Raw genomic sequence first — 21,321 nt, 5'->3', positions numbered from 1 at the left:
GAGTCTGCTGACAGAAAGATAAATCTCAATTAGATAATGACTGTAACGGTTACAATTTTAAGAGGAGAGGTGACTTGGGAAGAAAGACTCCAACGAGGCAAACTCATGCCCGGACTTCTCTCCCTGAAGGTCACACACCTTAAAGCTGGAAAGGAGTCTGATAACGTGTGCCAATCAGGTTTCATTTTGAGAGGATGCTGGGCCACTGCACCATTTGGAAAGCAGTCACAAAGACCTCGTGCTCCCCTCTTAATATCTACTAAGCAAATCCACTGATGGCGAAGCAGGACCCGCTGGGCCAGTCGGCAACATGACGGTAAACAGGCTTTTAAACAAATACTCAGAGGCTTTTCGCTCTGCATGAAAACAGCCTAGTAGTTGCGGGGATGGTGGGGTGCCTCAAAAGGAACAGAAAGACATTTTTTTTAAAAGCCTGTTAGTCTCTCCTCAGTTGTCTCTGTAATACGCTTCGCTAATGAGGAAAAGCCCCCTCTCTCCCAAACCCTGAGCCCACCCCTTGGGAGGAGTCCGTGCTGGTGTGGGTGGGGTCAGTTCTGGAGTGGGTGGGGCCAATGCTAATGAGGGGGGAGAGAATCCTTTCTCTTATGGGCTGCCCAATGCTGGTGCCTGCAGAGTTACAAAGCATCTGGCTTTAGAGGACGGTGGCCAGAGGTCCCACAGGCCACACGGGACCAGGCTCCCTGAGGAGCAGAGGCCCAGGCCACGTACCAGCCTGCTGCATACACCCTGCCGTGTGCTCCTCGCCTCAGTCCTGCCAGGACAGATGGCCAGACCCGCTTCACAAAGGAAGAAACCTAAGCTCAGAGAAACATCCAGAAGAACCCTGAGCCTGGATTCTGAGCCAGAACCCTCTCGTGGTAGAGTCCGTGCTCGTTCCAGAATGCCACATGGAAACTGGCGCAGGAAGTGGCTTGTCAGGGTTCTCTTCATGCCAACTCTTCTGTGTGTTTTTCTGAGCAGCCAGCGCTCAGGTGGGGTCTGAACCCACAGTGAGCTTCTGCTACGAAGGTGTGTCTGAGCACAGCAGGAGGGCAGAAAACTGTCTTATTAAGGGCTGTATTTCCTCTCAAAGCAGTAAATTATGTTTGGAAACACTTCCTTCCGTAACTCGATTGTTCCGCGAAATAATGTACTTTCGTTGCTTACCACAGCCAAACTAAGCAGGTGGTTCTGAACATAAGCTCAAAATACAATACTCCAAGAGAAAATAGAATCAAAGCTCCAAAAAGTGTCATGCTTTTTTAAGCAGGTGCTCACGAAATGGGTTTCCCTAAAACGATATCTAATATCCTATACTCAGAAGTCTCTAACTTTCTGGGGCTTCTCCTGTAGACTTTTTTCTTTAATGTTTATTTATTTTTGAGAGAGACAGAGACAGAGTATGAGCAGGGGAGGGGCAGAGAGAGAGGGAGACACAGAACCCGAAGCGGGCTCCAGGCTCCCAGCTGTCAGCACAGAACGCGATGCAGGGCTCGAACCCACGAACCGCAAGATCGTGACCTGAGCCGAAATCGGATGCTTAACCCACTGAGCCACCCAGGCGCCCCTCCTGTGGCCTTAATCCAAACCCTCCGTCTACCTAATAATGTTGCTAGAAACTTTTCACACTTGAAAGGATGAAATACTAGAAAACAAAATGACACTATAATTCTGATTTTGCAGAAAGGCTGAGTTTATACCCAGGGCACCCTTCAGCTAACTGGCTGGGGCAACCCTCTCCCATTCTCTGGGCTCACCATCCCAGTGTGTAAAATGAGGGGCTTGGTCCAACCCAGAAGTTGCCCGATCTGCTGTCCAGCGTGGTCCGAGTCTATTTTTAAAAACTGAAATTTCAGGCCAGCGTGCCAGATATTAGAAATCAGAATCTTCAGGGGTAGGTCCCACGATTCTGTATTTTGAAAGCTCTCCAAGTGATGCTGATAAGGACCAGCATCTGAGAATCATGTGACCAGATCATTTTTGAGGCCTCTTGCAGCTCTGACATTATAGGGACAACCAGTTACCCGGTGGGAAAGGGCGTGGCCTCCTTCCGGTTACAGACCTGGCAGACCCAGGAAGAAGCGGCTCACTGCCCCTCAGCATCAGAACCGCGAGCGAACACTAGAACACAGAGCTGTGCGGGAGGGAGCGCACAGCCGCTGAAACCATTCAAGCACAACGAAGTGGAGGCTTGCTGTAGACGGGAACCTTTGCAAGAGCCATCCTTACAACAAAGCAAACTATTTGTTGTTTATCTGAAATTCAGATTTAGCTGGCTGTACTCTGGTTTGCCAAACCTGCCATCCCCCCGCACTGGTGCTAAGTTTCAAGGTGACCTGTGATGTCCCTTCCAACTCTCAGAACCTGGGGGGTCCACAAAGAAACCTGGTGCTTGTTATTGCCAGGGACCCCCAGGTCTGGACTCAAAGTGAAGTACTGTGAGCAGAAAATAAAAGTCCCTTCTCGGCGGGACTCATGACAAGGTCCTCTATGGAAGAGTACAACTGAGAGACCACCCAATCCCCTGCTTCTTGGAGACAAGAATAGGTTTCAACAATGACTCTGAAAACTCCTGATTTTTAGAACCCAACAGAAAATACCCTATCCTTTTTTTTTTTAATCTTTAAAGTAATCATTCCACCCAACATGGGGCTCGAACTCACTACCCCAAAATCCAGAGTCACATGCTCTACCGACTGAGCCAGCCAGGCACCCCAAAAATATCCTATCCTTTCAAAAATGAAAACTAGGGGGACGCCCGGGTGGCTCAGTCAGTTGGGCGTCCGACTTCGGCTCAGGTCATGATCTCACAGTCTGTGAGTTCAAGCCCCACATTCAGCTGTGTGCTGACAGCTCAGAGCCTAGAGCCTGCTTCGAATTCTGTGTCTCCCACTCTCTCTCTGCTCCTCCCCTGCTCATGTTCTGTCTCTCTCTGTCTCAAAAATAAATAAAAACATTTAAAAAAATTAAAGAAAACTAAAAAATAAATGAAAACTAGGCCCTTATTTTGATGTTAGAAATTTTTTTATGATAACATGATCTTAGACTCCTCAAGGCTTACGGTAATGGTATTATACTGGATAATTTAAGCATGAAATCATCTTTGAAATAAACAAACCTGTTTCCATAATCGATTTTGGCAGTGACCTTCTTCTTCAGTTCTTTGAGCTCATCCTGCGGCAGAGTTCCAGAAAGAATCTGCGATCGCCATTCGATAAGGTCATAGATCATGTGCCGCACACTTCGAAACATCTCCCTGTTGTCTTGCTGTACGGAGGAGAGAAAAGCCACATGTAAAGCTTTTGGTATAAAAGAGCCCTGTGGAGTGTTTTCCAAACACACATGTAGTCTATGCTTTATCTGATGCGATCCAATTAATGTCAAGTTAAAAGATATTTTTAGCATGAAACAGGAACACATCATATGGAGTCTGGTTCCTCTGAGGCACTAAAGATCGAAAGGAGAAGCCGTAATGCACAATCCTCACTATTCCACCCAACCTTCCAGAGTATATGCCTCTCAGTCAAGAGGTTCACCACAGCAGGATTGGGATGGGGAGCCTCAAAACCAGCCCACGTGCTTCTAGCACGTGGCCCAGGGATGGGCAACCCCTGAACCTCCCTCAAGATCAGTGTGAGCTTGAAGATCTTGCCATCGAGTCTTCAACATTTTGAAGACGGCGCCCTGAGCGCTATTCTCGGCACCCCAGGCAACCGAACACCTGGGCCCGTCGTCAACCAGGCTGTAGGGAACAGCATCAGCCTGGGCCCCGGCGCGCTGCGCCTTATTCAGCGCAGGCAGCTTCTACAAGCAGTGAAGTCCGAATCTACAAGCAGTCAGTGCATTTACATCAAACGGAAAACACACACAAAAAAAATTCACATTTTTATCACTTTATACATATTTTGAAGGGTGTTGATGGTACAAAAAAAAAAGCATTTTGCATTGAGACCAAGACTACAATTCATCAAGGATGTTAGGGATTACGCCCCCGCCCCTAAAAGGAAGCAGGTGGTTCTTTCTATGAAATCTAGGAGACCTTTAATTTGATGAAATTCTAAACACGGTCCCTATAAACATTAAAACATGGCTACTACACACTTTTTTAAATAACTTCTGCTCTCCACATCTGAACCTCCCTTTCCCCGAGTTCTAGTATGTGACCTTTGTAGGAATTTCTAAGACCCTCCCCACCAACCTGTCAAAGAAGGCCCTCAGAGACTATTCTGCACCCCACAAGCTACTTTTATAGCATCATCCTAATGTTAATTTCTTAACAACTAAATGGTCAAAAGTAATGGTTTATTCCACAATTAGATTTGTTTCCTCTTACTAATTCATTTTTCTAAAGCCTTATCAAGTATCTAAACTTTGTAATATTTTGCTAACTTATCTACAGCCACAGAGCACAGCAAAACACAACTCGTACCAAAACGCTGTAAGGAAATTTCTACTAGCTTTGTATAAACCCAACAATGCAAGTCCACCAGAGACAAACCCACATTCATAAAAAGGAAGCTAAGGTGCCCACTAGGCATGTCTACCCCCGGGCGTGAACTAGACCCAAGCCCACGAACATACCAGTCAGCATCAGCCCCTGTTTGTTTTCCTGCCATATTTTTGTTTAAAAATTGCTAAGTTGAACATGAAACACCGACTACAAAATTGCTCAGATTTACACAAAACATTCATGGCTAACTTTACGCTTTTTGGTTTTTGAGAACATTTGATGACCAATTACTGCAACTGCTTATTACTGTGCATTTACAAGAAGCCACTGTATAATCAAAAACAACAAGCCTGCCCAGAGAGCAGCTGTGGGACTTTTGCAAGTTTTCTGTGTTCCTAAGAAATCGATGCACTGACTTCCCCCCAGAGCCCTTGCTTTGTGCTGACAACATTAGCATACGAGAAATCAACACTCTGAATAGAAATACAGGCTTAACAAAAGGTAATCTTCTGCAAATATGAATTTATGTGCAAAGAAATGCCCTGAGGGAATAGGAAATGGAAGATGTCAGAGTCTCAGCCTCCCTGCGTTAATAAGGCTTCTTCCGTGATCGGGAGAACTGGACAGCTGCACACAGAGCCAGAATGTAAACGACTTCCCCACCTCTGGAACAAGCACACTTAAGTCTAGAAGACTGTGTAGTTTAACTCAAATGATAAGAGACAGGCAATGGCAGAAAAAATAAACAGCAATTGTTCTGTACTGCGTCCGTAAAGAAGCACCCGTTAAAGCTTAAAAGCAGATTTCAGTTTTCAGGATCTAAATATCAACGTTGAGGGTACATCAATGCAGACTGCCTAGTCCTGTCTTCCAAAGCCTTCAAGCAGCCCGTCTCCCCTTTTGGCACAATGAAGGTGAAATCCTTGGCCCTTCCCTTTACCAATGCTTTGTCACAGGGAGCATGGCATTTACAAAGCGGGTCCAAGAGGACAATGGCCCCCCAGGGTGGAAAGAATAATGGGCCACGTTGCCTTCTTTGCCCTGAGTAGGACTTAGTCCTTGGTTCTGCTTTTGAGGTTCCCAGGGAAAGGAAAATCATCCCCTTGGTACATCAAGGTCCCACAAGACCCTTCTCTGTTTTGAAGCTTAGATTCAACATCCCATTTTCTCACCACGTAGAGCTGCCTCCAGATGGTGGACCACTCTCGGAGTGTCGTGGTGACTTCCTGTATGAGCGGGAGGTCGCCCGGGATGACCGTTTCATGTTGCCTAAGGGAAAGGAGAAAAGGACAGCCAAGTTCATGGCTTCATTAAAGTCTACAAGCTATACCTTGTAAATTCCAAATCGGGTCCACAGAATTAAATATTTAAGCAAATAGAGAGAAAATATACAAATAAGACTGTGTCCACACATATGAATACATACATCTCTGAGACTGACAGGTAATATTTGTACAGAACTTGACTGTGTTCCTACATTATCCTACATGTAAAGGCGTCTACCTCATATGTCAAGGTAAGATGAAGGAGGCAAATAATATCCCATTTAAAGTCTTCAGAACGTCAAGGTCTGAGAGTACATTCATAATATGTGTACCCATCTATCTTATAGACGGCCATAAATTATAGCCAATCTGTGTGGCATTAAAATGCAGGTTTGGGTTTAGATGATTTCTACATTTCCATCATGCATAAAACTCACTATATGATAATACATGAAGCACTTATCCCTGTCAAAATATGAACGAGGCCATGGCTCCCCAGTGTCCAGAGGTACTCTATGTGATCCCCAAACTCTGATGCATCCTCTCCCTTTTCCCTGCACCCCGAAAGGTTAACCCTTGACTTAGTCTTAACTTGCTATCTGTGTGTGTGTGTGTGTGTCTGTGTGTGTGTGTGTGTGTGTGTTTAAATGGTATCAACCATGGTTTTTCCAGTCGCATGCTCTGTGTCAGGCCCTGTGCTACACAGGACTCAGAATATTTGGGACTGAGTTAAGAGATGGAAGTGTGGCTCATGCAGTGAGGCCACCTCGCCCCAGACGTCCTGAATAGACAAGTCTGCAACCAGCATGGAATATCCCGGGATCCCAAAATATGTCCCACCTACATATCTTGAGTTGGCTGGAGCCTAGATGGGCGGGCAGGATGCTTACTTTGGCTCGCAGTTGGGGTTCAGGGCTACAATGACCTATTGATGGTGGGGGCTCCCAAAGGAAAAGACAATGGTGTCCCTGAGAGAAAACCAGTGTCTGCGGAGAGGTCTAGCCACGTGCACCCCTGGAACGACAGGGACCAGATGTCCGAGGCAGGGGTGTGTCTGAGACCACCATCCACAAAACTGCTTTTAGAAATCGCCCTTTGATGGGACATGATCAGTGTCTATTTCAGAATGTGGTTTTCACAGCAGCCCGGCCGGGTCTGTCACCAAGGTTCCCGGTAAAGATGTTGATGAAAATGTGGTTCATCGCACTCTGCAGTGCTCTTCTGAGAAGGCCCCCCCGGGGGGGGGGAGGGGGGTTCTCTTCTCCCACGGGGTGAGCACATTTGGCAGCAACCTGGATGCTTCCACCTCCCAGATCCTGAGTTTCATGCTCAGTCCACTGGGCTCTTCCATTGGCTGTCAGAAGCTTGGGGCTCAACTAGAACTCACTTTCACCACACGTAGAGGGCCTCGCTCTACATACTGTGTCCTCGTCTCAGTTCTAGATCCTTCCCACTCCCTCCCTCTTCGTAGGCCTGATCTGTCTCTGAACTAATGTGCCAACTGGTTTTAATGGACTCGATCTGGCTGCACTGTAACCACCTCTTTGTAACCAGCTCTTTACCCGCAGGGGGTCAGCCATGTCTGCCCCATAGGGTTGTCATTAAGACCTACAGAAAGAACATCACGCAGGGCTCATGGAAGAATGAGCGAGACACAGCAGACAGTCAATGGGGGTGGCTCCTTAGTTGGCGCTAAATGACACCAAGGGACAAGTCAGGGCTGAAGGCCCCAATCCAGGCATCACACACAGAGAGGAAGCACAATGACACGGGCCACCCCAAACAGAGGGGCAACACAGGACTAGGAGAAGGACAAGGAGAGCACCCTGGGAGCAGCGGGCAGGGAAGGAAGTAGGTTAGGCAGCATGAGAAACGGGGTATGAAAGCATCAGAACAAACGAGGAGCTTCATCCAGTGAAGGGGACAGCCACCAGTGCCCAGCGCTGCAGGAAAGCGCCAGAAGAACAGCCTTGAGAAGACACTAGAAGCTTGGGAATTAGGAGGCACCGGCAGCCACATGACCATGGGACGAGGGACAAGTGGGAACCGCCTCGGTTATGGGGTAAAGGTAGAGACCAGGTGGCAGCAGGCACGTGGCAGTGATGCGGGGATGCGGGGTGTCTGAGAGTGAATGGAGGCTGGTGTACAGAAAGAAACCCGGCAAGAGAGACAGGGTAATGAACTTGGAGAGCAGGGAGGCAGCAGGGGTGGGATGACAGAGTGGCCTGGGCTGGATAGGAGGAAGGACCATGGGGAGGGGAGGTCGATGTCCGCAGGTCTCCGGAAGAAAGGAGACTGGTCAAGTCTGAAGGCAGGAAGTCCTTTGCAACGAGGAAGGCATAGACAGCTGGGCTTGGGTGGGAGCAACAGAGGGCAGCACGGGGAGCGAACACAGGGAGCCCCAAAGCCTCGGCAGGAAAACCACCTCTTTGCTGTTTATTTCCCGGGTGCACCATTCACTCGCTCACCCTGGGGCATCACACCCCGGGACCCAGTGTGGGTGTGGCTCTCCTCACCGAGAGTCAAAATAATCTCTTGTTCGCTTTACTATTATGGTTCCTAATTACATTTTCCATATATTCTTTTGTATATACCTCACAGTGCTTTTTTACAAAAATTAATCACAGTCTGACGTCTATACTGACTGTGATACAGACGGATATAAAATACATTAAATGCATACTTTATTTAATTATTTCCACCAGAGTCAAAACTTTCCTTTCCCCCCCCTTTCCTTTTAAAACTTTGTGCACAAAACATTTTATCTGCATTAAAAAAAAAAATACCGTATTACAGGTCGTCACCATTTATGCCTCTAAATTATTTTCTTCATTTTAATTATGCATCATGCAACCACAGAACCCGATTAGTCCTTTTCATATGTTAAAAGTACAGTGCTTGGAAAGGCAATTTTGTAATCAGCCAAAGAGATGTCATTATGCAGTAATCATATGATTAGTAATTTTATAATTTACATATTTAACGGAGGGTGAAGATGTAGCAGAGACAAAAAAGGAAAACATTTTAATGCTGCTTCTTCCAAGTTCACACCTGGCTATTCATTTGCCATTCCTGCCTAATGGGTTCCCATTCTATAAAAGTCCTTTTAATGATCTTATACATCAGTTTTATGACCTCTAAGAAACATACATCACAATTAGACAAAATGTAAATTCACACATGTCCCAATTTACCAACTGTTGCTTTACCCTCAACTCCCTTTGCATCACAGCGTGCAAAGCCTTCCAGAAAAACAGACTCAGAGCTGGGGGGCTGGAACCTCCACCTGATGGGGTCACTCTCAGAGGAGCACAGAGCACTGGGCCCATGCTATCCCAAATCGACATCAGCTTCAAGGAACATGACTGCAGGTACAGTTCTGACTTCAGACTTTTCAAAGGTCCAAAGCCACCCCAACTTCCCTCCCTCTCTCCAAAACTCCCATCCCATCACGGTCACACCCACATTCACCCCCCACCCCCCTACAGGCACTGCCATTTGGATAAGCAGCAAAGCCAAGTACAAGCATTCCTTTGCTCGAACATCAAGCCCAGACTCACCCTTTGCCTTCAACTATGGCTTCTTTAAGATGAATATACGAAGCAGGAAATATACCCTTTGGGGGAGGAAAAAAAAAAAACAGTAGTTTTTATTATCAACATGAATACCAACTGAAAATCAAACAACTATCCTGAAAGGGTGGAGGCAGGCATGGCTGGATAACGTGAATTCTGCGAGTCTCATGGTAAATCTCACATACAACGCAGCGAGGCAAACAGGAGGCATAAACTCAGTCTGCCTGTGTTTCACTGAGGCTGCAGGTGTCTCAGAAGGAAACAGAAGCGAACTGTCCGCAGGGAAAAAATTCCACAGGCCTTTCCTGTGTCTTCTCCATAGGTCGCTCCTCGCGTCCACCGCTGCCCTCGACGCGGGCAGATCCAAAGCCAAGCGATGCCTAAAAACAATCTCCCATGATGGTCTCTGACAGTTCCTTCCTTCAAAAAGCTAACGCTGCCATCAAAAGTTGCTTTCCACCATCGGTCATCACGTACGCATACAGGCCTGCTTACCTGACCCACGGATTTCCCAGCAACCTTCAAACAGAGAAAATACAGAAAGTGGACGAATTTCGCCCAATCCACACGACCGCTAGACACGGGTTTCTGTTAACACAGCGCCCTGCATCCGCAAAGTACGGCACGCGCCTAGCAGGACGGTGCGTGAGGGGAAGTTGTTTGGGAAGTTCAGTGTTAAGCGCGCAGTCGGTGAAATGCCAGGAGCTTTACCAAGACTTCGGCCGCGCGTCTGAGCAAGCGAAACAGCTCCCTCACTGGTGTGAGGCAGAAATGAGCACCCGAAAGGGAGCAACGGGGCTGGAGGCGCTGGGGCGCGGGCAGCACAGCACAGCTAGTCAGGGTTCCTGCACTAGATCTAGCCCGCACAGCAGCAATCCACTCAGCGGCACTGGCGGTTTCCAGGCACCTGCCGTGTGAGCAGGATCGTGTTTCCCTGGCATCTGGCCCGCAAGGATTTACACGGGAGAACCAGAAACCACAACTACTAATCGTGTTTGGGAGGGGCATGGGTACCACTGATTCGTGTTCCTCCTGCCTGTTAGGAAAGGCCCCGAACTGCACAAAAAGAAGAATTATCACAGGGAGGGGAGCAGTCGGGCAGAAAGACAGTGGCCGAGCGACGAAGAGGACTGGAGGGCCCCTCCCCCAGGCCCCAGCCATTCAGGATGGGATGCCTCCAAGAGCACACATGATGTCAGCATGTGCTGTCGGATGGAGGGAGAAAAATAACAAGGCAGCCTCGCCCGTGTCCACAGGCAATGATAGCCCTCAGTCTCCGTAAACCTGGTCTCGGGCACCACGGAGCCCCAGAAGGAGCAGTAGAAGGTACAGAGGGGCCACACGCAGAGGCTTGAAATGAGCAAACTGCGCAGCAGGGGTCGTTCTAAACCAGCCCAAACGATCTACACCTGTGTAAACAACTATACAAAGGATGCTTCCAGAACACTTAGGAGTCAGGATTGCTAGGGGCCACGTCCCTTCTCTGCACTGCCGGGAGGCATCCACTACGAAATCCTATTATCTTTCAACTGCCTCATCTTCCAGTGAGGATTTTAGATGGAAAACTAAATACAGCCCTGCCCAGCTCTACTGTAGCAATGAGCTGTAAAGGTCGGGGTACCACAAAGAAGGGCAGGAAGGACAGCAGTTCAGGAAGGCCCTGGGGGATGGGAAGCACTGGCGAAGGTGGTAGCAAACACCAAATAAGCATCAAAGGAAAGGGAACAGCTTGCCTGGGGCCTGCCCAGCACATGGCACATGGAGCTTCACCCCTGTTGTGTGGCTGTGGAGGGAGACGGTGGCCCATGATCCCAAGAACCCCAACTCTGTATAACAAAGTCCTCGACTGTGGCTTTCTCACATGAAACTAGAGTTTCATCTGTAGGAATATTCTCTGGATTGTAGGGGGGCGGTCAAGTTTCCCTGGGAAATCTATCCCACCATCCACCTGCTTCGAACCCGCCATGTTCAAACGTCAAGGCACCAGGTCACTGGGTGTGTGAGACACGCAGCCCCGTCTGAGTCTGGCAGGACGGGGTAGGAGGTCCCCGCTCCTGTCTGCAGACTGGCCTCACCAACAGTACCATCTACGCCAGAGGAGGACAGCCCTGCTGTCCTCAACCCGGGCCCTTCCCGAGTCACAGCCACTAAGGACGAACAGCTCCCCACTGTCCAGCATGGCCTGTCTGCAGGGTCTCTAGGGGAAGCAGAGCAGGAATTTCCCTGCCCGAGGCGCTGGACTTGGAAAGCCTTAGTTACGGGCTCGGGACCGCTGGAGGAGCCCAGCCCAGTTAGGAGATAATGAGAGGCAAAGTTACGAAACAGAAGTGAAATGAGCCATCTGCCAAGCGTAAGTAGATGTTAAAGTGTGTACGTTAACGTGGGCAGGGCCTAATCATAGCTTAGAATGGACGGGATTTCAAACTCGGAATAAAACAGAAGGGCCGTAATTAGGTTTTGTGAAGCTAAGAATGGAAAAGCCACAAGAGAACTGCGTGCGGGGGCGTCCACCACCAGGATCGGGGTGTGATGGCCCGTCTTCGCTTCAGAAGCTCACACTGCCACGCGAGCAGCAGACTGCCCTGGGACACAGAAGCTCTCTCTGGCGAGCGCCTGATGCAGTTTAAGAAGAGTTACATGCAAGAGGCAAGCAAGCATGCGTGAGCTTTGCATGTCTGTTGTCATCACGGATAACGTAAGACTGACAATTATAAGCAGTGTTTTTTTCTTTCTGAAGTCATTACACCCAGATCATTCTCGTACACCTTCCTGTGCTTCAACAGGGTGCAACATTCCACCCAGAAGAGAGGATTCCGCCCTTCGTGACAGGAGGTCAGCACTGCACCTCAGCCCAGCGATTCCGTCACGGAAATGAAGCCAGCGTTTCTATAAGTGCGTGTTGTTCCAAAGGCAAACAATTCAGGGTAGCCCGCGTTTCAGCCTACACATTTTTTCAGCTCAGAGCAAGAGATATAGAAGGAAAACTTGTGGACACAAAAGGGGTAGGATTGATTTCCTCTCACCGGGTGATGTATGACAGGACATGCACTGGGTTTCAGAAAGACGACTTACCTTCTTAGACTTTTTTCTCAAGGTGTAACCTCTGTACCACCCTAAACAAACAAAAGTTGAAATAGTTAGAACAAGGAGACATCCTAGGACCCTGACGATACCCTCCCGTCATACGGGATTCCTTACTTTGCAGAAGCAGGGAAATCAGTTTGCCACAAGAATCCAATAATCCCAACACCGTGGAAATATACTGGAAGGTTCCCGAGGGCGCGTCTCAAAGTCGCCAGGCTGGTGACCTTCCCGAACACACCGCCAGCTCTTTTCATCTTCATCTGCCACTCGAGACCTCGAGGCTATCACTTTGGGGTTAAGCAGCACAGCCCCATGAGGAAAAATCGTCCCTTTGGCCACTCATCCCCGAGCAGGCTCCTTGGGTATACACCTCCCCATTGCTTCCTCTCCCTGATTTGGACAAGGGTCACAGCCAAGTGCACAAACCAGCATCCTCAGATCAAGAACTGCCCATAACAGAGACCCTATTGAGCGTTAACTTCCTCCATCCGGAGACACTGTGCCCTGAAGCAGTCGTGATCTCACCACGTATGTCTGGGGCAAAGACTCAGCCCCCAACCGGAAGCTCCAGGCCTGGGGAACAAGGGCCCACCCAGCCCCTGGGGTTTGGCCTTGACTCCAGTTCCCACGGAAGCCAAAGACGGGCACACTAGGACTGTCAGCACAGGGTACAAACAGAAGAGCCCTTTCGACGGCAACACAGCCCTGACCACACCCTTGGCACCTCTGCTCAAGCCAAGGGTGGAAATGGTCCCTGCGGATGCCTCGGTGTCCACAGCCAGTCTCCAGCCTCCCAACAGCCTCACTTCGCACGACGTCCGTGGGTATCTGCTTACCCCAAAGGCTCTGAAGTCACTCTGGCCATGTTGCTCAGGGAAAGTAAATCCAAACTCAAATTCCAACTCTGCCCCACTGGGGCAAAAGGACCCGGTCAGAGAATCATGGGAGCCCGCAGAGAGTTATCCCGTAAGTTTCCAGACAATAACCAAATAATGGGCTCTTACACAGTATCAGAAATCAAAGCTCAGAAACTAGCGATGTCTGAGCGAGCTCAGAATATTGCCACAATGACGGCACCCTCTTACCAAACAGCAAGCATATTACCAACCAGAGGCAAGGAAGAGATCACAGACCAGAAAGTGATGGGGTGGAAATGAGCAAAGTCCTCAAGGGATTAACAACAGATGCTTTCTAAGCACTCGCAACCAGAGATGGACATTCCCAGGATCCAAGCAAAGAATGTGCTAAGACCTAGTGGTGACCGCTTTGCTTTCTTGACAAAGGGACTCACCAGATGGACTGGGGACACAGCAGACGCAAAGTGTCCAGATTTCCGCCGCACACGTGCGGGACTGTCTCTAGAAAGCCGTACTGTCTACCTCACTGGTCGGTGCGTGGCGGTCCAGAACCTGTGCCCGTCAAGGGCAGCGTTCACACACAGTGAAATGGAAAAAGAGGGGCGGTCGATGCAGTCAGCAGCCTGTGTCTAGAACCGAAGAAAGGCTCTATTGGTTCAACTTTAAGGACAGGCCTCCACCCTTTCATTGTAGCCTTCATATTTTCATTATTAACACGCCCTTTCTTTCTCTGAAACTGACAAGGGGTAAATGCCCCAGAACCTATAAGGAAAATACTATAAAATGACAGGAAAAACACAGAAACTAAGCAGAACAGAGCAGCGCTTAACCACAGTGTATAGAAGAAGTCCAAGGACTTACCCCTGAGCGAAGAGAGGCTCAAACTTCATAATAATCAGACACAATTTTACTGCCCAAACTTTAGGGGTAAAAATTGTTATGCTGCACGATAAGGGCAGCCCTGGGCATCGTGGGGAAGAGTACAGCCTACAGGAACCCAAGGGGAGCAACCTTCTCTACTTCTCCAAAGCATCTGTCCCCACGGCCTGCAACCGACAACCATCACCTGGGAAGGCGTCCCTGGGAAAGACACGCGCACACCCGCCCGTGCACACCCGCGGGACAGATGCAGGATACCCATGCAGCGTGATGTGGGGTGGTGTCAGTGGAGGGGATCTGAGTACCCAGAGCTGGGAAGGCTGTTGATAAAACATGGGGAGCGCACACACAGCAGTGGGAGCTGTGAACTAAACAGAACGCTAAAAATAAACAGGTGTGCGTCTTAAAATGTAGCGCTGGGTAAAAAAGTAAAGAACAGAACGAGAGCTATGCTCACATTTATATACATGAAAAGTACATGCATGCCAAACAGGACAAGAACAGGAACATCCACTTCAAACATGGTGAAAGGGTTTTCCACGGGAAGAGGGGAAGAAAGGGGTGAGCCATGGGGATAAAATGTAGGGAGTCTTGTCTTTTTTTAACGTTGAAACAATAGCTGGTAATAGTTTCTTAACTGCCTTCCTAAGCAAAATGAAAACCTATCATCTTCCTCCCTAAGATTATTTGCATACATTATTCCTTCAACCAACTGAGCCCACACACTATGTATGTGCCAGAGACCACACTAGACAGAGCAAAATACAGAAAGAGAGGAGACCGAATTTCTGACATGCGTGAGCTCGCAAATCGGAAGACCTCCTAAGGGAAGCAGGGGCCACACCGTGTTGCAGGACAGAGACTGTAGCTCGAAGGAGAGAAGATATCCCTGCAAAGTCTTTTTTCAAGGAAGGGAGGAGATATAAGAGAATCAGGAGCAGGAGGTCCAGGGCCAGTAGTAGTGACGGGCTGATAAACTTCTCCCAGGCAGAGCTCACGAGTGGTCTCCTCTCCGTGGAGTCAACCAACCTGCTTCAAACAAGAGACACCCACCTAAGAGACAGGCAAATATGGGCAAGACACAGCCCCTAATCTCAGGGAGCACACAGTCCAGCACAGGAAAATGGCAGCCGAGCCAGCGAGTACCACACAGTGTTCCCAGCAGAACAACAGGAGGAACACAGTCACTCAAGTCCAGGGGTGGTGCCGAGACGGGACGGTACCAGGCAGAGCAAAGGAGGTGGGAGGCAGACAGGAGGGAGCTTTTGCCCAGGCAGGATGTGCTCGGGTTGAGACTTCAAGGACGCCCCATGGCCAGTCAGATGGAGGAGGGAGAAGGGGAGCTAGGCAGAGCAGCATGCGGAAAGGTGCCTTCACTGTGCCCTGAGAAGCCATCAGCATCAAGGACAGAACATGCATGCGGAAGAAGCTGGAGTTTCTTCAAGGGTGGGCAGGTGAGAACCACCGTCACCAAGGTTCTGGGATCGGCCCAGTGTCTAAGTAGCTGCCCGAAGATGGACAGGACATTCACTTATGTCAGGTGTATGGTGACCTGCCCCGAGTGCTGCACAAGAGAGTCAAAACCCAGATGTGACCAAATCGCGTCTGCATGGTCAGCATCCACGGGCACAACGGGCATTCTGCAGAAAGCACCAACCGGCGTCCCGCTGCATGGGGGCACAGTCAGCCCTGCGGCCGAAATCTCAGCGCACAAAATAATCATCCCCAGGAAGATGGTAACCACAGCTACGGCGCTCGGCCACTGGGCCAGGGCCAGGCGGCCGGTCGCCTGGGACAACTTGCAAAGGATGTCTGCTGAGTGGAGGCTGGGCTGGACAGCTCAGTGGTCTTCTATGAGACGAGAGCCTTAGCAACGTGACTGCCTTCTCCAGTCTGCCACGGGTTAAACTGTGTCCCTCAAAATAGATGCTGAAGTCCTAACTCTATCCATAAATGTGACCTTATCTGGAAATAAGGTCTTTGCAAATGATCGAGTTAAAATGATCTCATTATACCGGGCCCTGGCGTCCTTATCAAAAGGAGAAGCAGACAGAGACACACAAAAGATGCTGCCGTGTGAAGACGAAGAAGAAACCAGAGTGTTGCGTCTACGGTCTAAGAACACCAAAGACTATCGGCAAACCACAGAAGCCGGTGAGATGCACGGAACAGCTTCTCCCTCACGGCCCTCAGAGGAACCAGCACAGCCCACATCCTGATCTCGGACTACCAGCCTCCAACCCTGGGAGAGAACACACCTCTGCTGTCTGTTTAAGCCACCCGATGTGTGGTACTTTGCTATAAAGGCCCCAGGAAACTCCCACTGTCTCACAAGGCCTTCGACGGACACATGCTGATGGCCCAAAAAGGAGCTCATGTGTATTTGGGGAGAAAATATATTATTACCCCTGTAAAAATTTGAATATGTTCAGTCCCAGGATAGTGGTTTAAACAAAAGAATAATTTCCTAATCTTTGTACACAGCCTGCAACCTCCCTGGAGTACAGCATCCAGCCCCCAAGAGCCACATGGAAATGAGCAGGTGGCAGGACCGTTCACCGGATAATCAATTAATAAACACGGGACCGTGGCTCACCTCTCCAGTCTGGTTGAGCCTGGGCACTGCTTAAAGGCAGGGGCATGACTTCAATGAACCCTCCAAGTTCCTTCCACCTGCACAGTGACCTGTAAACTGCTTTTTCTTTGCTCTAAGCTCCAGGCCCTCATGAGCCCGAGAGAGAGAAATTAACCGCAACTTAAAGTAAATTTGTTCTTTGAACCTTACTATAAAGAGTGATCATCTAGAATGTATATTCTCTGCAGAAATCCAAGTCATATCCTGAAAAGGATCACACAGAAAAAGAAAATTAAATTTGACAAACAGAAATACATTTTCTTAGAGGAAATGTAGGAGGGGAGAGGAGGAAAGAAAAAAAAAATGCCGAACTCAAACACGATCCGTGAGACTTACATAGAACAAATGGGAAGAACAGAAAAACAATTATGCCATTTTTATTTGATGAACAAAGACACCAAGTTTCCCAAAGCCAAAAGTACTTCCCCAGAAGCATTTCTCTGATCAGATTCTGATTGAAACCAAAATGACAGTTGTCACGGAAAAGGAATTTGTTTTGTGTGAAAGGGTCTTTACAAAGATTGGAGCATTTTAATCAGAATCTGGAAGACTGACTAGCCCAGAAACTGAATGCTCACTGAAGGATCCTTTACCACGATGCCTGCTAGCCAATTTTTTTCTTTTTTTGAGTCAAATGTACACCAAGGATCGCTGGCTCGTCATAGGATCCCACTGTTTGAAGAGTCCATTCTTCTTACGAAGCGAAGAACAAGAGGTAACAGTCTCTGCGTGCCCAGACTGACCGGAAATTGCTCTTTAGGAATGACGTCATCGCCCAGAGTTTATTAACCAGGATTTCAACTTCGGGGTCAAACATAAAAAAGATGTAAGAGCACTTTTGCCTTCAGATCAGTAAAGTGTCTGAGATGAGAGGTTTGATCCCTAACCTCTACTTAATTTCTCTCTGCTTCCTCTCCAACACTGGCAATAGATACCAAGAGCAGATACGGCAATCCAACTGTCAGCTATAAAAACTGAAAACAAGCAGAAGGCACCCATCACAACTACTCATTCACTTAAGGACAGGGTCTGTTTTCACAGTTACATCTGCTTCCAGGCAGACGACACTAAAGCTGATTTTTTCTTTCCCCTACCAGGACGATTTTAGGGTTAAAGACGCAAAGGGACTAGAATTCTAAGCCCACGTGAGTCACAAGGGCAAACCAGGGACATGGCCTCGGGGGTATTCCTAGTGGCCTGGGAGGAACACTGCAGCAAGCCACAGCCTGCCTGGCGCACAGAGGCTCACGTCTGCTTCGCTCTTGTGCAAAGTGATTTCCTGAACGGAGTGTGAAGCCCAGTTCACCGATTACGACCGGGTGACTTCAATCTCCTCTCTTACCCCCACCTCCTACTGGAAGGGTTTAGCTAAACCCAATCTAAAAGCAATTTTTCTATTGAAATGATCGATTTTAATCAGTTCTTTTCATTCATCTGCTCTACGGGAGTCGCCCCTTCAAGCAGGAAATAAAGCCACCAATGCTAAAACACAATTTTACAAAAACGTCCAGATCTGAGGAGTTTCAGATGTCCAGGCCATCGTTGCTCCCCTTCTGTGTGACAGTAACCTCAGAACAAGGCGGGGGGGGGGGGGGAGCTTCTAATGATATGCATGACACTAAAGACAAAAACCAACTGTGTGTGGGGTGCCTGGGTGGCTCAGTAGGTTGAGCCTCCGACCTCGGCTCAGGTCATGATCTCGCGGTCTGTGAGTTCGAGCCCCGTATCCGGCTCCGTGCTGACAGCTCAGAGCTTGGAGCCTGCTTCAGATTCTGTGTGTTCCTCTCTCTCTGCACCTCCCCTGCTTGCACTCTGTCTCTCTCTCTCCTCAAAATAAATAAACATTAAAAAAAAAAAACTGTATGAAAAATCAAAGACATTTAAGAACCACTGTCACAAAAGTACATTTACAGGATTTCTAATCTATTGGGTAATGATTGCTTCACTGGACCATGTCCCACAGAGCTGTGACAAACTCCAATCACCTCTAAGAAAACAGGGTCAAAGAAAAAAACAACAACAATCTTGGTTCCTTTGAGGATGTTGTTAACAAATCTAAATGAGAACAGAAAAAGTCTTACCGGATACATCAAATACATCAAAACAATCACTTAAACGCTAAAATATCTTAAATATTTCTTTCCATTATTTTTTCAAGTGGTCAGTTATTCATAGTCAAGATTTATATACATTTGCAAAAAAGGAACCAAAGAGTTCTGTTGTTTTTAATGAAAACAGCTATTTCCCCAGAAAGCTTTAGAGTCTAAAATTCGGAATTTTTAGTTTGGGGTTCATTGTAATAAAGTATCATTTAAATAACAAATAGCCTCATGACTACCCTCACCTGAAATGGCATCCATCATGCAAGAAAAGCGATCCTATGAGAAAGACTCGTGTTGACACGTATTTTGGAAACACTGAAAAAGTGTGCTAATTGCCCAAAACGGTAAGAGAAAAGACACCAGACGCATACGCACCTTCATATGTTTCTAAAATGTGCACAGTGTCTCCTATTTGTAGAGAAAGTTCATCCGCTCCCCTGGCATCGTAGTTATAAAAAGCTGTGAAGAAAAAGGGATAAGAAGATATCAGCAGAGGTAGAAGGGACTTTGCTGCCTTGTTCCTGCTTGTTTTTCATGTTGAAACGCATCCAGTCCGTGCCTGGATCATCCTCCCGGACAGCCTCAAAAGTAGCCTTTTCTTTCAAGAGACAAATATAAAGAGTCGTCAAGTAGAAGAAACCCGTAACCCCACGCAACCGTAAGTGATTTTTCTTAGTGTGGTCCTGCAAATCTCTAGTGATCAACGCAGTGTGGCAGTGGCACAAAAACAGACACACAGACCAACAGAACACTGTAGACAGCCCAGAAATACACCCACACTAACACGGTCAAGAGGGAGGATGTGAAATCTGCCGTTTTGACCGCTTGTAAGTTCCGATACAAGGGCAACAGTGACGTCCGCGATGCCGCACAATCATCACCACCAGCAACATCCACAACCTCTCCGTCGCTCCAAACACAAACTCCATACCCGGTTAGCGGTACCTCCGCGTTCCCCCTCCCCCGAGCCCCTGAGAACCTGTGGTCCTTCTCCATCCCTCAGATGCGTGACTACTCCACCTGCCTCATCTACATGGAATCAACCAGGGGCGCCTGGGTGCCTCAGTCAGTTGAGCGTCTGACTTCAGCGCCAGTCATGATCTCACGGTTTGGGGTTCGAGCCCCACACCAGGCTCTGCGCTCTCAGCACAGAGCTCGCTTCTGATCCTCTGTCTCCGTCTCTCTCCGCCCCTCCCTCGCTCGTGCTCTCTTTCTCGCTTAAAAATAAATAACATTTAAAAATAAATAAATAAATAAATAAATAAATAAATAAATAAAATCAAACAATACTGTCCTTTTTCTGTCTGGCTTCTTCAACAGAATGTTTTAAGGCTCAGGCATACTATCCCATGTATCAGAACTTTATTCCCTTTTATGGCTGAATGTTTGCAAGAGGAAGAATATTTTAATTATCATTTTAATTATCACTTGACATACTGTCTATATTTCCACTAATAGATATTTTAATTAAATAATTATTTCCTAACTATGAATCAATTACACATGGACTGAATATTCTTTAGAAACCAAACTGATTTTTTTGTTTAATGTTTATTTTTGAGAGACAGAGAGAGAGAGAGAGACAGAGAGTGACAGAGCACTAGCAGGGGAGGGGCAGAGAGAGAGGGAGACACAGAATCCAAATCAGGCTCTGGGCTCCGAGCTCTCAGCACAGAGCCCGATATGGGGCTCGAATCCACCAGCCAAGAGATCGTGACTCGAGCTGAAGTCAGACACCCAACCGACTGAGCCACCCAGGTGTCCCGCTAAACTGATTTTTTTTAATTATTATATAACCAATGTTGATATTGAGCCAAAAAGTTATGTTACAATTAAACGGGCAAAAATTTGTTCAACATTAAGAAGAAATTCTTAAAAGTAGTGATACTCAACAAATCTCTGAAACCGTTGTTCATCTGGACATTCAGCAGTTCCTATTTCTCTTAGAGAAGCACCTAAAAAAGTCATACCATTAAATGCAGACCATAATTTTGCTCCAGCATGATGAGGTGAAGGTAACTATCACAGTAGAAAAAGGATATTAGAAAGTGTTAAAGACACAAAAAGTACAGGTAGCCCACTCTCCAAAAAAAAAAAAAAAAAAAAAAGGAAGAAGAAGAAAGAAAGAAAACATATGGAAAGAAGTACAAAGTACCCAGATTTCAAACTATACTACAAAACTGTAAAATCAAAACAGTATGGTTTTGGCACAAAACAGACAAATCGATCAGTAGAACAGAATAGATAGCGCCAAAATACACCCATGCTTATACGGTCAATTAAGCAACAACAAAGGAAGCAACAATTTACAACAGGGAAAAGACAGTTTGTTCAACAAATGGTGTTGGGAAAACCTGACAGCTACGTGCAAAAGAATGAAACTGGACCACTTTCTTACACGTCACACAAAAATAAACTCAAGATGGATTAAGGACCTACATGTGAAATCTGAAACCATAAATCTCCTAGAAGAA

The 21,321-nt window shown here is 47.6% G+C and overlaps 1 protein-coding gene across 4 annotated transcripts in view; it reads right to left on the bottom strand.

The window, feature by feature from the left end:
* Positions 1 to 21,321, bottom strand: part of DOCK1 (dedicator of cytokinesis 1) — a 530,259-nt gene that overhangs the window by 447,932 nt on the left and 61,006 nt on the right. For all 4 annotated transcript variants that reach the window (XM_043597859.1, XM_043597860.1, XM_043597862.1 and 1 more), the window contains exons 2-6: positions 19,223 to 19,306; positions 12,363 to 12,403; positions 9,276 to 9,331; positions 5,623 to 5,719; positions 3,119 to 3,267 (exon numbers count right to left, since the gene is read on the bottom strand). In XM_043597859.1, the coding sequence (XP_043453794.1) occupies positions 3,119 to 3,267; positions 5,623 to 5,719; positions 9,276 to 9,331; positions 12,363 to 12,403; positions 19,223 to 19,306 (427 nt within the window). The remainder of the gene's footprint in view (positions 1 to 3,118; positions 3,268 to 5,622; positions 5,720 to 9,275; positions 9,332 to 12,362; positions 12,404 to 19,222; positions 19,307 to 21,321) is intronic.

The sequence above is a fragment of the Prionailurus bengalensis genome, chromosome D2, assembly GCF_016509475.1.
Source record: "Prionailurus bengalensis isolate Pbe53 chromosome D2, Fcat_Pben_1.1_paternal_pri, whole genome shotgun sequence".
Taxonomy (NCBI): Eukaryota; Metazoa; Chordata; class Mammalia; order Carnivora; family Felidae; genus Prionailurus; species Prionailurus bengalensis.
Note: the sequence above shows the minus strand (reverse complement) of the source record. Positions and strands in the feature narration are given on the sequence as shown.